This window comes from Peromyscus eremicus, chromosome 16_21 (assembly GCF_949786415.1).
Source record: "Peromyscus eremicus chromosome 16_21, PerEre_H2_v1, whole genome shotgun sequence".
Lineage (NCBI taxonomy): Eukaryota > Metazoa > Chordata > Mammalia > Rodentia > Cricetidae > Peromyscus > Peromyscus eremicus.
Window position 1 is genome coordinate 47,211,709 of NC_081432.1, and position 22,379 is coordinate 47,234,087.

Consider the following 22,379-nt stretch of genomic DNA (forward strand, 5'->3'; position numbering starts at 1 on the left):
TGAAATTGAAAGGAACTGAAAGGGCTTAGAAAATGATGACTCTGACCTGTGTGCATTTCCTGGAATAAATTATGAGGTCTCGTGGAGCATTTGAAAAACATTATTTCCTCTGAGGGGAAAAGAAAGGAAAGAGTTATATTTTAAATAAAGTATGAAGACAGATTTTTATTATCATCACTCAAGACACCGTGGAAAGCATATCAGAATGTCTTACCCCTATCTAAATGTAATCAATTCGTCCATCAATACATCTTTCCATGACAGTCCCTTTCCCTTATGTTCCTCAGCCTCTGGTAACTAACATTCCGTTTTAAAGATCAACACATTTAGATTACATAGACATACAAAGTCGTATGACAGGTGTCTTTTTGTGTCCGGCTTGTTTTGCTTAACCTAATGATCTCCAGTTGGATTCATGTTGCAAACCACGGGGTTTCATTTGCTTTACCCATTAATACTATTCTATTGTGTTTGTACCACACTTTCTTTGTTCATCTATCACTTGATAGATAGTTCCATTTTGGGGCTCCTGGCTCTTCTGGTACTGCTATAGTAGACAAAGGAGTGCAAATGATTCTTCAATTTACCAGTTGTTGGATCCTATGCTATGATCACATTCCTATTTTGTTTTTTTTTGAGAAAATTCTACAACATTTCCCATAATGGATGTACTAATTGGTATTCCGTCTGACGGTCTGACGGGGTATAAAGATACTCTTTTCTCACCATCATGATAAGAGCTGTTTTAATTTGGGCTTTACTTATTTTCTTTTTCTATATACATGCCAGACATTTGTCTTCTGTTGAAAAGTGTCTAACTAGAATGCTTGCTTTTTTTTTAGAACTTTGTCTTCTCAATATTTCAAGAGTTCTTTATATATTATAGATGCCAACTCCCTCTTATGTGTAGAGTTTGCAGATTTTTTTTTATTCAATAGGTTGTCTTCCCTTTCATGATCGTTTATTTATAGTGCAGAAACCTTGGCTTTATGTAATGTCACTTGTCAGAGTTTTGTTTGCTCTGAATTTTGTCCGTTACCACATTCCAAAGACTTTCCCCTGTGTTTTCTTCTAGTAGTTTCTTGATTTATGTCTAAGTCCTGGTTCCACTTAAGTTGATTTTTGTGAACAGCAGAGTCTAGTTCCATTCTGGTACAAGTAGATACTCACTTTCCCATTACTTTTTCAAATAAGGTGATCCTTTCAGCAATCATGCTCTTTAAATGTAGTTAGAAGCTCTTGCGGCTGTATGTTTATGGATTTACTTATAAGCTGTCTATGTTTTTCTTGTTTCATTAGCCTATATTTATTCCAATATCATGCTGTTTTGATTATTGCAGGCATACAATACATTTTGAAAACATTGTACAATGCTTCTGCTTGGTTCTTTTTTTTTCTTTTTCTTTCTTTTTTTTTTAATCAAGAGTGCTTTGGTTGTTTGTGATTTTAGTGGTTCATAGAAATGTTAAAATTGCCTTTTCTAGTTCTGTAAAAACTGACATTGATTGGTATTTTGCTCGGTGTATCAGTTACTTGTGGGAAAAAAAGCTGGCAAAGGAAACTTTATAAAGGAGGGATTTATTTTGGCTCAAAGTTCAAAGGCACAGTAGTATATCATGGTGGGAAATTCTTGGTGGCAGCAGCTAGAATCAGCTAGTCACCTTGCATCCACAGTCAGGAAACAGAACAATTAGTGTGATTGCTCAGCTAGCCTTCTTCTTTGTGTTCAGTCTAGGACCTATACTTGTTCTATATATAAGGTGGGTCTGCCCACCTCACATGAGCTGATCTAGACAATTTCTCATAAGCACACCCAAGGATGTATTTCCATGGTGAGTTTAAGTCCTACCAACTCAACTATCAAGATGATCACAGCCCCACCCCTTATAGACTTGACACCCAAACATAACACTTTTAAGCTAGAATCTCCCACTCCTTGTCCCTATGTATACACCTCAAAATGCAAAATGCACACTCAGTCAACTTTAAAAGTCCCCTTGTCTTTTAAATTCTTCAACCCAGCTTATAAGTGCAAAGTCTAAGACTTAAATATAATCTCTTAACATAAACATCTATAAAATAAAACACAGGGACCAGCAAGATGGCTCAGAAGATAAAGGCACTTGCCAGCAAGTCAGTTGACCTCAGCTCCATCCCCAGAACCCACATAATGGAATGAGAAAACTGACTTCTATAAGCTGTCTTATGATCTCCACACACTCATACATACTGTGGCATATGCTTGCCATACAAAGCAATAAATGTCTACATTTTAAAAAACAAAAGAGGTTGTATATTTCTAATATTCAATGATAGAAATAAACATTGCATTTCCAAAAGGAGAAGAATGGGAGCATAGCAAAGAGTTATTAGACAGATGTGGTGGTATTGTGTTCCCCAAAATATTGTGCACCCTAATAAACTTATCTGGCATCAGAGACAGAACGGCCACTAGATACAAAGGCTAGAAAATGGTGGCACTCACATCTTGAATCCTAGCACTCCAGAGATAGAAATCCCTCTGGATCTCTGTGAGTTCAAGGCCACATTGGAAATGGCCAGCCATGGTGACACATGCCTTTAATCCCAGAAAGTGAGCCTTAATCCCAGGGAGTGGTGGTAGAAAGCAGAAAGGTATATAAGGCGTGAGGACCAGAAACTAGCAGCATTTGGCTGGTTAAGCTTTCAGGCTTCTAGCAGCATTCAGCTGAGATTCATTCTGGATGAGGACTCAGAGGCATCCAGTCTGAGGAAACAGGATCAGCTGAGGAACTGGTGAGGTGAAGTAGCTGTGGCTTGTTCTGTCTCTCTGACCATCCAGCATTTCACCCCAATACCTGGCCTCAGGTTTGATTATATTAATAAAAACTTTTAAGATTCCTGCTACAGACAGACACCCATCAAGGCAAACAACAAATCCCGCAGCTCCGTTTATATCATCTAGGGCTTGTGATGGAATCATGTAGGCTCCAAAGGTCTTGTGTAGCACCAGTTCTCCACCATTGCTGACTTACACATAGTGCCTTACTCTTGACACAAATCCACATCATACCTGCAGCCTTCATTGGCAGACATGCCCTGATCCAATATCTGCAATATCTGAGGGTCACTCTTGCAACTTAGGCTTCATTTTTTTCACAGCTTCATAAAGTGGCCTTTTGGGGCATCCTTGAGGGACTCTGACCCTGCCACAAAACACTTAACCTCTGCATCTCTCTGGATCTGTACTCAAGACTCCCTGATTCCCTTAGTCCTTCATCGGCCATGCCTTCAAAACTGGTATGATATGGACAGTGTGCCAAATTCATCTATCAGCTCAGAGTGGGTCATGCCCTTCCTGGATCACTGTTGCATTGAACTTTGTGTGCTCATCCTGTGGTGAAACACTGTCCTGTGCAATTGTTTTTTATGAAGGGAAATCCTTCAGTTGCGGTCTCAGCCCAAGCTTGTTTCTTTCACATGATTAAGCATTTTCAGAAGATGAATGCTTCTGTGAGTAGGATCTTGTCTCCAGATCTATTTCCTATTGTCCCAGTGCGAAACGCTAATCTCTATAACATTACAGATGTTTAGTCCTCTGCACCCTTCTTGTTTAAATCTTCAAATGTACTCTTAATACCTTTCCTTTCAAAACCCCACAAATGTCTTATCTTTCGTTCTTCATTGTTCTCTCTTTCCCTGTTGGATGGGATTGGAGCAATGAGCAGTAGTCATAACTCAGCCTGAACACTAACATATCTTGAAATTCCCTCAACCAAATAAATAAGTCCATTGCCTCTGAACGTAGTCTCACTCAAGTACTTTGGACATGGACCAAATACAGCCAGATTCCTTACTAGAGGATGCATGCATAGCTCCTAACCCAGTTCCTGGTACAGCCGTTGTTCCCCTTTTAAACCACACAAGGAAGGCTTCCACTGTCCACATTTATCTCCTCGCTCTTTTCTTCTAACCTCTCAGGAGAATTACCCATCGATCTGCTGACTGCACTCAAGGGCTTTTCTAGCCCAAAGTTGATCATGGCAGGGAAGATAGGACAGCAGGAATTTGACACAGCTGCTCACATTTTGTCTACAGTCAGGAAGCAAAGAATGACGAATACTAATGCTCAATACATTTTTTCCTTTTTATTCAGTCCAGAAATTCTGCCTGTTAAATGGCCCTGCCCATATTTAGAATAAGTCTTCCCACTTAAAATAACCTAATCTAGGTACTTCATCACAGACATGCCCAGAGATAGTATTCCATTGTTATTTCTAATCCCAAGTTGGCTCCCTCAATATTAGTCTTCACGGTAAGGTTTATGTTGAAACTGTAAATCATTTTGGATGATATGAACGTTTTGATAGTATTTATCCTTCCAATCCACAAACTCAGGATGTCATTCTTTTTCTATGTTCTCTTCTATTTCTTTCACCAATGTTCTAAAATTTTCATTGTAAAGAGTATTTAGCAGCACCGCCGATGTTTGTATGTTGATTCTGTAAGCAGCAACTTTGCTGAATTCATTTATTAATTCTAATTCTCTCTTTTTTTTTTAGAGTTTTTGGTTTGTATCTATATAAGACCATTTCATCTGTGAACAGAAAGGATTTGACTTCATTGTTCTTGGAATGTGTGCTATTTCTTATTCTTTCTTGATTGTTTAGACTTCCAACTCTATGTTGAATATATGTAGAAAATGTTAGTACCCTTGTCTTCTTAGAGATCTTAAAGACAAAGCTTTCAACTTCCTTTGCCCACTTAATTTAATTTCAGTTGTTTGCTTGCTTGGTATGGCTTTTATTATATTTAGGAACCCTCTTTATATTATGTTGAAGTACCCTGCTTTTATTATGTTGAGATATCTTCCTTCTGTACCTGATATGTTTAGCATTTCTGTCTGGCAGTGATGTTGGATAATGTCAAATGATTTTTGCTACTGTTGAGATAATAGTATAACTTCTATCCTTCATTCTCCTGATGTGGCCTGCCATGTTTATAGATTCAGTTATGCTGACCCACCCTCCATCACAGAAATGATTCAATTTGAGCATGTTAATTAATTTTAATGTGCTATTATAATTGTTCTTTTGTATTATCAAAATAGTCTTGCTGAATAATTTTGCTTCTGTGTTTTAAAAAAAGAATATTAGTCTAAGATCCTTCTTCAGTTGTGTTGTTTTTTTTTCTAGTCTTGGAATTACAGTAATGGCAGATTTACAGAATGCTTGTCTCTTTGTAACTGTTCCATTGCTGTAAAGAGACACCAAAACCAAGGCAACTCTTATAATAGAAAGCATTTAATTGGGGGGCTTGCTTACAGTTTCAGAGGTTAAATCCATTATCATCATGGTAAGGAGCGTGGTGGCATGCAGGCAGGTGAGAGAGGAGTAGCTGAGAGATCTACATCCTGATCCATAGAAGGAGAGAGAGAGAGAGAGAGAGAGAGAGAGAGAGAGAGAGAGAGAGAGAGAGAGACAGAGACAGACAGACAGAGACAGACAGACAGAGACGGGGGGGTGGGGGGGCTGGACCTGGACCTGGCACAGGTTTTTGAAACCTCAAAGCCCACTCCCAAGACACACTTCTTCTAACAAGGCCACACCTCTGAATCCTTCTAATCCTTTAAATAAGTTCCACTACTTGGGGACTAAGCATTCAAATATGTGAATGAGGCTATGGGGAGGCATTCTTATTAAAACCATAACAGTTTTTAATAACTATTTCTTCTCTACTGCCTCATAATAATCTGAGAAAACAGCATTTCTTCAAGTGTTTGGTAGAACTCAGCAGTGACATATGGTCTAATTTTAATTTGGTTTGGTTTGGCCTGTTTTTTGTTGCTTTGTTTATTTGTAAAAGACTTATTAATGACTCAGTCTCACTAATTTTTATTGGTGTGTCTAAGTTATCTATGTCTTCTGATTCTGTCTTGGTAAGAAATATGTGATAATTATTTGTCCATTTCTCTGGCATGGACAATGTTGTTGCTATATATGGTTGTTCACAATCTTCCCTCATCGTCCTTTTAATTTCTGGGAAATCATTGTAGTGTCTTCTTTTATGTCCCTTATTGTATACATGCAAGTCTTGTTTCTTCTTAGTCTGGCTTGTGGTGTGTCTACTTTGTTTTTCTCTCAAAGAGCCAGGCCTTTATCTTGCTAATATTTTGTGTTGTTTTCTTTTCTTGCTTGTTTTGATCTGTCATTTTTTAAATTTCCACGATATCTCTTATTTTATCCCTGCTATTAAATATGGGGTCAGTTATTTTTGTGTGCTGTTGTGAGTGGCAGTGCTGTGCTGTTTATTTCAGGAATCCTTGATTTATTTGGTATAGAAGTTGACCTCTGTGAGCTTTCTCTTCTTCCTGCTTTCGGGCATCAGCCTTTGCTACAGTGTGCCTCTGTTTTTCAGTTGGAGAAATTTTTATAATTTACTTCCTGAGTTAATGTTTGACCATTCATGCCTTTTCTTACCGATTTTGATTTCAATCTATTTCATTCGGTGCAGGTGTGGCTCTCCTGCTTTCTTTGGACCTCAATAGGAACAGCCTATTGTGTTTTTCATTTTTAGCCTATGCAAACCTTTAGAGGTAAAGTGAGCTAATTTTAAACAATGTGATATTTAAAAAATCATCTTTAAAGTATAGAAACACCATTTTTAAATTTAATTTTTAAATTATTTTAGCTGTGTGTGTATGTGTGCATACGTGTGAGTGTGTGTGTGTGTGTGTGTGTGTGTGTGTGTGTGTGTGCATTCTCCTGGGGCTGGAGTTGCAGGTGGTAGTAAGCTGCCTGACATAGATCCTGGGAAGCAAACTAGGGTTCTCTGCAACAACAGCTAGCATTCTTAACTGTTGAGTCATCTCTTCACCTGAGGCACAGTTTTAAACCGAGGTAATTTGATGCAATAATTTCTGTACGAACTTCTAAATTCAGTATCATAAACAGAAATTTTCTTTTTAGGACTGTGTATGTCTCACTTGTTTGGAAACTGGTCAAAGAGCCCAATAAAGGAATCTTCCTTTTACCTATGTGAGTTAGCAAAAGCATCTATCTGGTTCTTTATTATGGTGTCTGTCCGCTCACCCTCCAGAGAATCCGAATATTAGCCTTGCCTCAACCACAGTTTGGAACCCCAATTCCTCTGACCCCCAGTGTTCTTGCACCTGTGTAGTCTATCTTTCACAAAACAACAAACCACTTCAGTTCTAAATGTAAATTATTTCATGTGCCTACTTGCATATTCTCTCATAGCTACACGTCCTCCTTGGTCTCATGGCCTTTGGTATCCTGTGTTTTCTGGCTGCTATACATGAGCTGAAACTATGTTCTGTACTTTCTGGTCTCATGATCTCTCCATATGCCTTAACTTTCTCTCTTTTTCTGACAGATGTTTTCCTGACCACAAGAGTTTCCTGTTACATAGAGTTACAGTAGACTTTGCATGCTGCCTCCTTTTAGTGATGGCAATCTGCCATTACTATCTTCTAAGAGACATGATAGGGGATTCCCCAAAATATTGTTCAGTTGATCACTTTGTTTTCAGAACTCCAAGATGAAATTCGTCCTCATCCATATATTTCATAGCCAAGTAAAACTTGATCAATCTTAGTCAACACATTCCTCCCATGATCTTGAAGAGTGACCAGTGACACCATAAATTTTCTGGAACCCTTCAGTTAAGAGTACATTATGAGCTTCCTTTAAGGTTTTGGAGTTTTCCATTTTACTGGCTAACCAGGGAACAATTTTCATGTCAGAATACCAAGATATGAATCAGAGTTCAGCAGAAATAGTTTCATAAGAGAACAGACATTGTGCTCTATTCAGATTTCTCAGGTTGCAGTGACTCTGTGAGATTCATCTTATCTGTGAGACAAGCTCACAGAATTCATTGAACTGATTCTAGGGAAGAGGAGACTTTGCCTGTCTGCTGCCTTCTACTAGAGCAGGTCAAGTACAAACCCAGCAGGGGTGTTGAAAGGGAATCAATCACTTTTCCACTTGTCTTCCGAGTTAAACTTCAGATAACAGAGTTATCCATTTCTTTTCTCTAGTACCAAGAAGAATATTGTTTTCAAATCAATAGAACCCTGTATCTTAATAAATGGCTTTTAGCTTTTGGGATAGCTTAAATATCCCAACATTTACCCCTGAAAGAGAGTGTACATTCTCTATTTAGGATGCTTAGAAGTCCAAAAGAAAATTTAATTTCTACTTCCCAGACTCATGATCCATTGTTTCCCATTCAATAAAATGAGACTACCAGCTCCTGAAATGCTTAGGAGCAGAGATCCTTAAGAGAACATAGTAATTAATATTTTTAAATACCAGGATATTCTATGAAACTAAAATCAAACAACAGAATACATTATAATATGGTGAGACCTCACTCTGGTACTAAAGAAATCCATGTGTATCTGTGACATCTGTGGATCGTTTCTCACTCTTCTCTTTCTGCTTATATAATAATGTAGCCAACACACTAAAAGAATGCACATTGGGATTTTGTCCTGGATTTTGCATTAATTTTTCTTTTTTTTTAAATATAGCAAGTTACTTTATCAAGTCAATCATTTCAGAACAGCTCAACTAATATTCAATAAAATGACCTTCTAATTAATAGCATAAAATAAAAGTCCAGGTGATTAATAGATCTTCAATTTCATTATTTTTGTTATAACTGATTTTGTAAACGAAACTAGTCACATCTCAAATATGTATTTGTGGATGTTTTGACAATGTTTAACCTCAAAATGTCCCTCAAGTTTCTAATATTAACTCATCCTTGAATATTATGTAAACCCAAAAATATTTACACCATTAGAAAATAGGGAACAACTCACATTATGAATATATGAAATTGAGGTGTTTAGTTTTAAATTGATGGCAAGACAACATCTTCTATGAGGAGAATCCTAATAAGTCAACAGATTGTCATTTTCCCTAATCCTTTTCCCACAAGATCTTTTTTTTAACTTTTTATAGAAACAAAATCCCAGCCAGATTATCTTCTCTCTCATGACCAAATTTGACTTGCTTATTCTTATTTCCATGTTTTTTTAGCTGAATGCTTTGTGTGTGTGTGTGTGTGTGTGTGTGTGTGTGTGTGTGTGTTTTATATTTTGCTTTGCTTTGTTGTATTTTTGTTGTTGTTGCTGTTTAGTCAGGAGTATATTACTATAACAGTCATGATGAAACATGCTTAAAACTATCCCAAATCAGAACCTCTGATGATGCCAAACAACCCAGTCCTCTCTTACCTTAATTCAATTGCCATCATCTAATTTATTTCCACTTGTTTTGTGGTGATATATTGTATACCCAATGAAGCTTGCCTGAGGATCAGAGAAGCAGAGCAAGCCACAGCCAACCTCACCTCACCAACTCCTCAGACAGTTTCCTCACACTGAAAGTCTCTGAGTCCTCACATGAAGCATTCGTGTCCCACATTGGGCGCCAGATTTTGTTTCAATCTTAAATGGTCCTATAATACAAAACTCAGAGCCAGATATTGAGGTGAAAGCTGAAAGATCAGAGAAGCAGGACAGCCAGCCACTAGCTTACATCTATGAAATCTTCAGCCTCAAGAGAGTGAGTTCCTGTTTCCTCATGCCTTATATACCTTTCTGTGTTCTACCACATTACTTCCTGGGATTAAAGGCATATGTTACCACTGCCTGGTTCTGTTTCTCTCATGTAGCCCAGTGTGGCCTTGACCTCACAGAGATCCAGACAGATCTCTGCCTCTTGAGCAATAGGATTAAAGTGTGTGCCACCACTGTCTGGCCTCTGTGTCTAATCTAGTGGCTGGCTCTGTCCTCTGATTCTCTGGCAAGTTTATTAGGATACTCAATATATCACCACATTGGTTTGCTTTCTGGATATTGAAAGTCAGGTGTGAACCTGTACACTCCATTATCAAATAGAATGCAAAGTACATATCATGAATCTGATTTTTTTCAAGGCATTCTCAAATTGCTTGGAATAGCAAAGGTTCATAATGGAAATTCTGGATGTTCTTTCTTTTAAAAGCAAATCTGAAGTGAAAACTACATTTGGCCTGAAAGCCAAAAACAGAGGATACATTGATAATTTGTAATGTCCCATTGATTTACGAGAACTTTCGTTTTGTCTGGCAAGTGTACTACATGGCCAGATAAGATTGTATCAGGTACTTTTAATAAAACAAGACACTAAAATTACATGAATGGAATGATTAAATTAGCATTTTTTGATTTTTAATCTCACACGGGGTTTATTAAGTACAGCTAGATATCTATTCAACACCCCTATTTAATAGCTACACATGAGGCTTGAAATTACCTGCTCATTCTGTCAGACTCTGGTTTGCCTGGAAGGATTTTCACAGCAATATTAGCTTCTGGTAGAACTTATGATTGATGGTACATTCCCTTTCAGCCATAATCAAACTCATTAAGAACCATGGCATGGTATTAGAAAAAGTAGACAGCCATCTATGAGTGCTTTTATAATATTCATATGCTAATTTGTACATTTTAATAAGGTGTTTTTGGTTTAATCCTTTGCTGTGTTTTGTAGCATTTGTCATTTTTGTCTCCTTTGTATAAATTAGTCAAATGCCACCACCTGGCAATTATCCCTTATATGGATAAGATCCTGTGACATCCTGCAAACCTCATGGACCACGTGAAGAACACACTTGCATTTGACCATTGACTTGTTTACATGCAAAATGTAATAATGTTTAAGATAGCTGGGGTTGGAACTTAAACTTCTCATTTCTGTCATCAGCACCAATCACAGATCAGATAACTGGTTATCAAAGTCACTTGAGTGAAGGAGCAGGTGAATGAAGCTCTAAAGATGAGTCAAATGCAGTGGTTTGCATTCCAGCCATCAGACATAAGATACCTTGGAGTTACTATATGTTTTCTCTGCTTTGTTTCCAGATCCTTCCCTTCATTTCTCTGAGCACCACCTCTTGGTAGCTTCCTGATCTTTCCATCTCTCTGTCATCCAGGCCTGACCCTCCCCTGTATTTTCCAAATTTGTTTTCCAAACACTTCAATAGCTCTGACAAGCTTCTTCTCCATTTAAATACTTCAATGCTTTCTTAGTGGTCTGAGAATAGTGGCTTAAAATATTAACCCAGCTGCAAAACTTAGTTGGCTGCCTTTGACCAACGTCTTCTGCCTCTCTGAACTTAGATCTCTGGATCCCTTCTTGGTGGCTTTTATCTTGTTCTAGGAAATGTCCATCTTTATTCTGTTAAGAATATTGGCATGCCCTTTTGCAGACAACTCTTACCCAGTTTCTTTTCTCATTATCCTCACTAATTATTTGGAGCATCAGTTTGTCAACGAAGATGTCCCAGTCCCTCAGGACCTATATCTCATAATATTCTGAAGTTACTCTGTGCAGCACACTATAAAACTTTATATTTCTTTTGCCTATCATTCATTGTTTAGTTTTTAGGAGCTGCTTTTCCAAAATATGAGCTGTGTGATGTGTTGGCTACTTTTTCCCCTCAGTCACATTATCCTGTTTCTATATTCTGAAGTCTACCTCAAGGTCTTAAATTTTCAATGAATCAGCATGTTAGGGATGAGGATGCTAGTTATAACCGATCTTGTTGCTATGACTCAATACCCAACAAAATCAACTTAAGGAAAGCAGGGTTTCTATTCACAGGGATCTAACCATCAGGTCAGGGAAGAGTGATGATAGAAACAGGAGTTGCCTCATCTCCTTGTATCAAGTTAGGAAACAAAGCAATGGACACAGTGCTCAGCTTCCTGTCTCCTTGTCACTCAGTCCAGAACCCCAGTCAGTAAGTTGGTGCTAATCATGTGATGGGTGGGTCTTCGCAGTTAGCTAACCATATCTAGATAATCCCTCACAAACGTGTTCAGATATTTGTTGCCATGATGATTCAAAATCACATCAACTTGATAATAGCAATTAACTATCATAATGAAAATACATAAAATGAAGTAGAAACAAAAAAGCAGGTAATAACATCTTGTGATCTTCAATGACAAACATTCAGAAGCCTTGACTGGGATTCATCTTTCAGGCTACTGTTACCTTGTGCTCACTGGATAGCCTTCCCTGCTGGGACATCTCATGCGGTCTCTCTTTCTGCTTTGGTAGTTGACGGACAGTGGCAGGAATGGAGTTCATGGAGCCACTGCTCAGTGACATGTTCCAATGGGACACAGCAGAGAAGCCGGCAGTGCACAGCAGCTGCTCACGGAGGCTCCGAGTGCAGAGGACCGTGGGCAGAGAGCAGAGAGTGCTACAACCCTGAATGTACAGGTAAGGCCACTTGCTCTGTACAAATGACACCTGCAGTTCATCAAACCTCAAAGCGCCACACCCAACAGTCATAAAATGAAAGCTCATTATATATTCATATGTACAAAGCCAAACTATATTAGTTTTTTCTACTGCATACTGTAATAATAAAGTCAGAAAAATCTGGAGATTCTGAGATTGAATAACAACTAAGTTAATGAAGTTTAGCACTAGGCTTACAGTTTTTAAAAGTAAGTTCCCTGTGCATCTGAAGAGTCAGACACACTTATTTAATGCTTCTAATCACAAAACTCACTGTGTTTGACCAGTAAGTCAAATATTTGGACAACGTTTATTCTTGACAGTAGATTAATAAAGACTGAAAGGATCTTAATATCTCCAGACTTACACCTTTACTAAAGCAGTGCATGCTGCGACTGCTGTTAAGTGAGACCCATTTCTTTCAGCCAATGGTCAGTGGAATCAGTGGGTTCACTGGAGTGGATGTTCCAAGTCCTGTGATGGAGGCTGGGAGAGGCGAGTGAGGACTTGTCAGGGCGCAGCTTTAACAGGACAGCAGTGTGAAGGAACAGGTGAAGAAGTAAGACGGTGCAGTGAGCAGAGATGCCCAGGTAAGAAGGACCTGGTGTGTGTGTGTGTGTGTGTGTGTGTGTGTGTGTGTGTGTGTGTATGTGTGTGTGTGTGTGTGTGTGTGTGTGTGTGTGTGTGTGTCCTGTTAAGAATGGCACTTCCTTGGTTAGAAGATTGATGCCAATAACTGGCAATACACTTGTTTTAAAATAGTATGTGAGAACTTCTCTTGATATGTCAGAATAGTCCTTGAAGTTTTAATTTATTTGTTGTAAAGTGACATTGAAATACATGATAGTCAAAAAGAATACACAAAGGAGAATAATTAGGTTGGGTATGATTTATATCATTATAGTATATTTTTCTACTATTTTATGAAATTTTCTTATTAAGAATACAAAGGTGTTCTTAAATCTTAATACTTTGCTTAAGTATTAAGTGAATAAAATGAAAAGGTATTGTTGAAATTCATATGCTTTCATTTTTATGACTGATTAATGTCCCCTTGATGGATAACCTTAGACATCTCAATTTACCCATTCTTGTCCAATTTACAGTCATATAAAAAAACACTATGGATAAAATATCAAATGTAATGGCTAATGAATGTGGTGTGCATGTAAGGACAAATGATAACATGGGCCAGACACTGTCCAGACTTGAATCCTTTCCAGCAAAGGCTCCTTTAGAGTACTAGATTCTTTCCTTAAAGTCATTGTGACACACTGAAAACTCAATAAATAAATGAAAATCCCAATTTTAGGATGATACCATAGGTGAAATTGACACAAACATACAAGAGAGTGATAACTTGGTCTTATAATTGCCCAGTCAAGTGAACTCAGAGAAGGTGAATGTCCTGTTGTGTTTATCCCATAGGTGTGTTGGTTTGGGTTGCTTGCAATTGGAATGGATGTAGAATCACTTTGGAGACAGATGTCTGGACTGGGCATGTCAGTGAGAAATCAGATATATTAGGTTAACAGAGGTGGGAAGACCCACCCTGAGTGCTGGACGAGATACAAAGGAGCAAGCAAAGCAAACCCCAGAGTTCACCTCCCCTTGCTTCCTGACTGTGCTTACAATGTAACCAGCTGCCTCAAACTGTAGCCGCACTGTGTGCCGAAATAAACTCTTTCTTAGATTGCTTTTGTCAGAGTATGCTGCCCCAGGAATGTGTTCAATAACTAATGCAAAAATTTGGTATAAAGAAGTAGAGTCATTGTTACCATGAAACAGACCTTGCAGTTCTGAGGGCTTTGGAACTGGTTAGTGGGAGAAATATGGAATAGTTTTGATCTGTTACCTAGAAGAACCCTCAAAAGTGTAAACATAGCATGAGAAGATGGAGAGAAATGTGCACTGTAGAAGCCTGGCCCATAGGTTTCAGAGGTGAATGTGGGCACCATCAGAAATTAGATAATATTCTACATGGCTATGTGGCCAATGATCTGGCTATAGTGTGTCCATGCTGTGAGTACTTGAGTGAGGCTAAATGTATTAGACGCATGTGTTTGTTGGAAGGAACTTCAGACAGGTTAGCCTTCAGCAGGCCGGGCCACTGCTCGTTGAATAGATTAGTGCCATTGAAGAGTGACTTGACATTCTGCATTGGGACAAGAGTATAGGTTCCCTGAGTGCAAGACTTTCCCCATCAAAGGCTCCTTCCAGTTAAAATACAGTTTCATTTGAATGAGCAAGCCTAAACTAAAAATGAAAGGATTCCCGCTCTTTGAAAGCACCTGAATTGGGACGTTTTCATTGGAATCAGCTCACAAAAGTTGATGTGTATTCCAAGGTCTCTGTCCTGAGCTGGCAACCCAAACTTGGCAGAATCACTTTGTACTGGTTAAGGAAATTTGAAAGATACAAGATTGGAGCAGTCACAGAGGCTTATGCCATGATTCCTGAGAGCTGATAAACCCAGGCAGTGTGTCAATCTGATTACCTGCAAAGGGGTCCCGAGAAGCCACTCCATGAAGCTGTGATGGTAAAGCCAGTGTTGTAGTGGAGCCCTCTAGTGGCCAGAGATGCCAGAACCATGGGCCCTCCTGCAAAGAAGGTTGTAGACAGGAAGCAGGGAGGAGAGAGCCTAGGTTTGCTACAGGTAGCAGGACTAGAAGGGCAGGGATGCTTAAGCCCTTTGGAAACTCCCTAAGTAGAGCTGCAGGATTTATTGTCTGAGCTTGTGGGTTTCTCTCTTGGTTTGCCTGATCATTCCATACGATTCTTCCATTCTCTGCTTTATAATGTGAATACTTCTCCCTGCTAGTTTGTTTTGAAAGTGTGTATTTCATTATTTTATAGGTGCTCACCATTATGCGTTGCCTTGAGTCTCCAATGACACCTGGACTTCGTAATTTTGAACATATTAGGACTGTTTAAAATTATGAGACCTTTGAAGTTGGACTGAATGCATTTTGCATTACGAGATGGTCATTAGCTTATTGTGACAGGGGGTGGATGTTATGTATTAAAGGTGGTGTGTTCTGTGTCTAGGTGACAAATGGCAGGCTTGTGATGACTTGTATTTGTCAACTAGACAGGAGGAAGAATCACCTCAGAGACAAATCTCTGGTTATGTCTGTGAAAGTTTTTCTAGAGTAGATTGTTGTAGAATAAAATTACTTAAAGATATGTCACATTTGTTTATGCTGTGGAACATTTGCTTAATGATGCAAAGATGTATTGCATTCTTTTATGTTACATTTGTTTAACTCTGTGAAGCTGTGTTACTTTTCCTGTCTAAAACACCTGATTGGTCTAATAAAGAGCTGAATGGCCAATAGCAAGGCAGGAGAGAGAAATAGATGGGGCTGGCAGGCAGAAAGAATAAAAAAAAAAAAAGAAGAGAAATCTGGGAAGAAAGATCAGGAATGAGGAAAGGAGTGGAGGATGCCAGGGGCCAGCCACCCAGCCACCCAGCCACCCAGCCACCCAACCACTGAGCCACCCAGCCAGACACAGAGTATGGAGAAAAGAAAAGGTATATAGAAATAGAAAAAGGTGAAAGCCAGGAGGCAAAAGATAGATGGGATAATTTAAGAAAAGTTGGCTAGAAATAAGCCAAGCGAAGGCTGGCCATTCATAGGTAAGAAAAAGACTCTGTGGATTTATTTGGGAGCTAGGTGGCAGGCCCTACAGAGGGCAAAGAGTAAAAACAACCAACTATAGTAGATTATTTGGGGTGGGAAGATCCACTTTACCTGCCTGATCCAATCAAAAGAAGAAAGGACACTGACCACACACTCCTTTCATGCTTCTTGATTGTAGATGTAATGTGACAGCTACCAAGATGAGCTGGAAACCTGCTGTTCCTTATATTACCTTTGCCAGGGCCTTTTGTTACAGCAGCAAGACAAGCAACAATGCAAAAGTTTCCCCTTCTCCCTGTTCTGGTCATGAGTTTTTGGTGTTTTTTTGCAGTGTAGAAGCTATTGATTTACATGACGACAGTGACCTCACTTTAAAAATGCAAGTATTCTAAGAGTTACCCAGTAGTCAAAACATTGTGTTTCTCCATAGCAAACATGCTAAAAAAAAATTTTCATTTCAATACTAATAATCACATCAGAAACTAGAGTCTTTTTTTTTTTTAACTCATATTGCATTTTCTTATGCTATTAGGGTGAGTGTGGAGGCCTGCCACAACTCACATGTAGAGGTCAGGGAACAATCTGGGGGAATCAGTTCCCTCCTTCCTGCTTGTGGATACTGGGAGGTCATCAGGCAAGACAGCAAAAACCTTTTACCCAGGGATCCATCTCTCTGGCCCAGAAATGAATTTCAAGTTTTGCAGTTTGTCAGCAGGTCTTCTGTTGGCACAAGATCTAAAATTAATTTTGCTAATTCTTCAGGCCATGTGAATTCAGAATGATAAGAGACAAATAGCATGCAGCACTCTGCTGCAAAGGATGTCTAGGCAGATTAACAATGAAATCCCTGCACTGCATGAGAATTAACAAGCTTTAAACAAAAACATTTGTTTTGCCAAAGGAGAAATTTCATTAGAACAGTAAAGCATGATTAAGCAAGACCCTCTTAATAGTTGAAGGTATCTGAACCAGTTCTAGCATATGAATCTTGTTAACTGTCCACAACTGCATTCTCATCTGCATAGGTAAAACAGAACAGCTGCGATCAGATTTACAAAGATTGCCACCTGCTGTTTGCAAAACACTTTACAGATTGGTTTGTAGAAAGAGTGCATATTTTTCCTTGTTATGTTTATTTGTTAAGGTTCATGACTTAAGACAGGTCAATAGATTATCACATAAAACCAAAAATGATTTTAGATGATGCTGTATTTCTTGGTATTAGCATTCCATTTCTCTCTCTTCTGGAAGGTGATTGGGAAACAATGGCAATGTACTCACAGATATATAGTTCCCTGGTGAAACCTACTTCTTGAGTCAGCCAAATAATTTTTAAGATTAGTGCTTTTACAGTAACAAAAATGTTCCATTTGCAGATGAAGCTGTATCAAGTTTTTTTTTTTTTTACTGTAATTTAACCTGATACTTTGCACAGTTTGTATTATGCATTAAAAGGCATTCCCAACTATTAATTTCAAAACTTTGTGCCTCTGTTGAGGATAGGATGTTTTTCATCATATTTGCTGTATCTATTCACTAACACCTCATATGTAGCCATTTTATCAAAAAGTGGTATTTATAAGTAATTATTTTACCATTTTACAGGAGAACTGACATACACTAAATTCTAAGTCTTAGGACTACACAAACCCTGTTTGATTCCCCATCATGGTCAGCATTCTTCCTTTTGTGAATAGTGGTCATAATTCCAGCCAAGATATTGATTCAGATCTACACATTGACAAAACATATTGGGGAAGTGTTCAACTTAACATTTATGAAGGTGTTTTCTTTTTGTCGATAACAAAGCTTCAACAAGTACGCCTTTAATCCCAGCACTCGGGAGGCAGAGCCAGGCGGATCTCTGTGAGTTCGAGGCCAGCCTGGTCTCCAAAGTGAGTTCCAGGAAAGGCGCAAAACTACACAGAGAAACCGTCTCGAAAAACCAAAAAAAAAAAAAAAAAAAAAAAAAAGTATTTCTTTTAAAACAGTATTTTTCCCAGTATTATTTTTAATAATTCTCATTTTTGATTTTTTTTGGTGGGGAGAGTGGTCCTGAGAAGAACTAGTATTTATTTTTATGCTTCACTTAATTTGAATTAAAAAAAATTAATCAACCTTGGCCAGAAACCCTCTGTTTGTCAGAAAAGAGAGAAATATATACATTTTTTGATAACTAATGAAAAGTAATCATCTAGATTTAATCAAATGCTATTACGTTATCTACAAACCATATCAAAGTGCCCATCAAGATTAGGATTTTTCTTTATGGGTAAACAGAGTAGGACAATGCTAAAACAGCATCATTCACACACACACACACACACACACACACACACACACACACACACACACCCCGTCCCGTAAGATGTGTCATTTGTTTTCCTAAGAAAGGAGAACCATACAGACCAAAACTTAAGAATACTACAGGTTGGGAAATAGAATCACTCCAGGGGAGATAATTAAGTGTCCCAATTTTTAAATTGGTCAAGCTCACCAAATAATGACTTCATGTATCTCAGTTTCATCACACACCCTCAGGCTCTGATGGGTAAATGTTGGGAAGGTAATAACTTCACTGACTTCGCTCTCTATTACAATGTGAAACATTCGTTCAAATTCATTTTTGTTCCCAGCTTTTTGCTGGCCATTATTCAGAAATCAAATATTACTAATGGACTGACTAGACTTAACTTTTTGGCTGCCTGGGGACATTCTTACTAATGTCCGATATTCTTGAGTCACTTAATCACTAAATTGGAATCTTATCACTTCCAGAAAGGTATGATTCTGCATCCACAAATCAAGTTTTCTTCTTGGGAATCACACTTGCTCTGTCTGTGGTGCTGACTGAAGCCTGCTGGTTGACTGTGCTCAGGAACATTAAATGTAAATGGAGGCATGAGGAGCCAGGGAGCCGGGGAGGCCAGAGACGAAGTAATGGTGGTATTTATCTCTAGCTCTCAATGCCAAAGGAGGGCAGCAGTAGCAGCAGTAATGCAAAACATGTCTTCAACACTGCAGTGTTTTTTTGTATGAACCTCCTGCACACTGTCGTATTGTAAACAAAAGCGCTGCTTCCCTGCCCATTTACAAGTCGTCATGTGGGCAGAGAAACTTCATTTTTGAATTTTTTTTTCCCCTCAAGTAAGACCGTCTGACGAAAGGATTGAAGTAAGGACTTTACTTTGTGCCCGTATCTTTACAGAGGACCACCTATCACTGTCAAAGGCAATGCTTTTAAACCTTTAGTGGGCTTCATATCCATGCAGAGGGCTTATTGAAGCAGGAAGCCGAGCTTGTTCAGTACCTGACAGAGCATCAGACACTCTGGTTAGGTAAAACTTGTGTGGGCTTGAGAATTTACATTTCTAATTGCAACAAGCTGCTACTGCTGCTGCTGCTAATGGTTTCCAGATCATCTTTTAGACTGTGCTGACCTACTCAAGTTGAATAATTAGGATAAAAATTGTGATTAAAAATGAACGCAGAAATGAAACGTAGTCCTTGACTTCAGCTCCACAGGTGAAAAGTTGACGTACTGCCCAGACACATTGCAGAATCTTATTTAACTCAAGCTTCTTCACAAAGGATGAGGGGTGCTCTCTGTAGTGTGTTTATAATACAAATGCAGACAAACTCATTTTTAGCTTTTCTGGTGTCAATTTTTAACAACAACAACAACAACAAAAAGACATCTCATGGCCATTCCATCATTTAAAGAAAAGTAGGGCTATTGCCTTTTTATAATAAAGGGTCATTTATTGTCCAATTCTCAGTTCTCATTATTCCTGTTCAATAAAGAGCAAGAAAAGAACTTAGTTAGCATTAGAGCAAGTCTGATGTAAAAATATGTAGTGCCTGGAAGCAGATCTAGATTCCTACTGCAGTCAGTTGGTACCCTGGTTAGCTTTGGGTCAACTTGACCCTGGCTAGAATGGTCTGAGAAGAGGAGCTGGAATTGAGAAAACGCCTCCCTCAGATTGCTTAGGGGGGAGTTTTAGAGGCATTTTCTTGGTTGACAGTTGATATGGAAGAGCAGAGCCCACCTCGAGTGGGGCCAACCCTGGGGAAAGGAAGCAATCCTGGGCGGCATTAGAAAGCAGACTCAGCAAACCACAGGGAGTAGGCCAGTCAACAGTGTACCTCCAACGTCTCCACTTCAGTTTCTGCCTCTGGGTTACTGCCCCGAGTTCCCTTCACGAGGGACTGTTCCTGGGAAGTGTTAGTCAAAGAAACCCTTCCTCTCCAAGTAGCTTTTAATCATGGAGTCTTTATTATAACAGTATGTGTCTCTTCCTGGTGTTTTTCACCTTCTGGAGTGAGAAGCTGCTGTGTGCACATGCAGAATTTCCGTCCATGGTGTGAGAATAGACAGTGGAGAAGGTGACATGTCCAGTTGTGCTCACTTGTTTTCTCCTCGGGTGCCAGTTAGTAGACGGATGGGTTAATAATCATAGCCGCTAAAACTATATACGTACATATTTTGTAGAAACAAGTGTAGGAAACTTAATAAATTAAGCTGTTATAAGTTGCATGTGCCACTCCATGTTGAGGCTAGATGTAGTTATTTTCATAAACCCAAATATGTCAGTTTCAAATGCTCATTTTCTTATCCACAGAAGAAACTCCTAGTACCTTTTTCAGGCTGCCATGAACTGTGTCCTTTGACTTCACATTGCCTTGAATGCATCACAGATCCCCTGAATTTCTAGTATTTTCTGCTATTACATGTTATCTTTATAACCTATCAGGAATTATGCTGTTATCTGGTGAGCTCTTCAAAAGGTGAAAACAATTGTTTTAACTGAACATATTTGGCTATAGTGAATAGCAGCAAATAATATGCCCAAGGGTTCATACCAATTATTCACCTAAAATCAGACACTGAGTTCAGTGTCGACAGTAGATGGCACTAGGTATTGACTTCTGTTTCTCCTTGTCAAGCACCTCAGGTATATTTTAAAGAGCAGAGATGTAAATATGAAGTTGACGATAGCCTTTGAATGAGAGAGAGGTCTTATTGCCCAATAAATATCTAAAATAGTGTTGAGTCCTCCCCAAAGCACAAGTGTTTGATTATTTTTACATAATCTACTCTACAGTTCTGGAACAAACCATCTGAATTTTATGGGCAGAATAAAGGAAGAAGCACAGAGGGCCAAAAGACTAGGTTTAAATTAGATGGCACTATGGGTCCTTTACTCAAACCTGTTGCTATGGAGATAACTATTATAATAATTCATCTTAGCAGATTGCTCATCAGAGAAGACTTTGAGGAAACTCACAGAGGTTATTCTAGGGTAGGAACTTAAAAATCAATTTGGTCTAATCTTCTATTAGCCACCTTGTCTGATTTAGAAATATTTGGCAACATCCTCAAATTGAGAAGAAAAATAAAGAAACACATATTGCTATTTTTTTTTTTTACTTCTTTCTGTCTTGAGTATTACTGCAGTAAAAGAAGTAAATTTTAGGATATATCTAACAATAATCTTCAGTCAGAACATCAAAATACATTTGGAGGTTCTAATTAATATAACTCTTTTGTTTCCATGCTCACAGAGGCACTAACCTCTCATATTAAATTTGACGTTTCTCTTCCTCATTGATTCCCTGCATAGCCTGGTGTGAGTGACCTTCCCTTCAACGCCCACTCTTTGTTTTCTCCTTCTAATCAAAAGTAAAGTCTTTGGGACATGCCTGCAGATCTACAACTTGGTCTTGCACCTCTCACAGATTCCCAGCATGCTTTGCTAGCAGTCATCTACCAGGCTGTACCAGAGAAGGAGAATTTTCCACTTGACAGGCGAATCCTTGGTGTCATTTGAACCGATTATTGATCTGAGCAGTCGCTTTCCTGATGACCGATCCTCAGTCACCTATTTCTTTCCTAGGTGGCCCTGTGCATGCCCCTTGCTAACACCTGTTAGTAACAGAGGAACACAGAAAATAAAGTGTGGAATAGGGAGCCCAGGGAAGACTGGATTTTTGTTCTTGGTGTCTTGACAATTAAAACGGAACCAACATGATGTAGGGAATTGCTTCAATGTGCTAAAACGTTAAGGCTAAATGTGGATGATAAATGGCAGTTGATGAATTCTATGTTACTCATATCAGTCAGACCTCATTATCTGTTCTAAACAGGTTTGTCTGATTAGTATGGCCTAGCCGTATGACTCACTTGGTTTAAAAACCTTGCATAGGTTCTCATTACTTGCCAAATTTAGTGTATACCCTAAGAGTCCTATGTAATATATTATATGTAATGAAGTCACACTTGTACAGACTGTTTTCTGGAGGCAATGAGTGGTACGTGTTCTTTCTATATACTACAGTTTTTATTACTAGCCATCTGGACCACTTAGTGTTGATGCTCCCTTGACTTTGATAGTTAGCATGGGAGCCTCTTGGGAGTCAGTCCATT

At 38.7% G+C, this 22,379-nt stretch overlaps 1 protein-coding gene across 1 annotated transcript in view; it reads left to right on the forward strand.

Moving 5' to 3' along the window:
• Adgrb3 (adhesion G protein-coupled receptor B3) overlaps positions 1-22,379 on the forward strand; it is a 708,652-nt gene that overhangs the window by 276,830 nt on the left and 409,443 nt on the right. The window contains exons 6-7 of the mRNA XM_059281371.1: positions 12,123-12,287; positions 12,734-12,898. Of these exons, the coding sequence (XP_059137354.1) occupies positions 12,123-12,287; positions 12,734-12,898 (330 nt within the window). The remainder of the gene's footprint in view (positions 1-12,122; positions 12,288-12,733; positions 12,899-22,379) is intronic.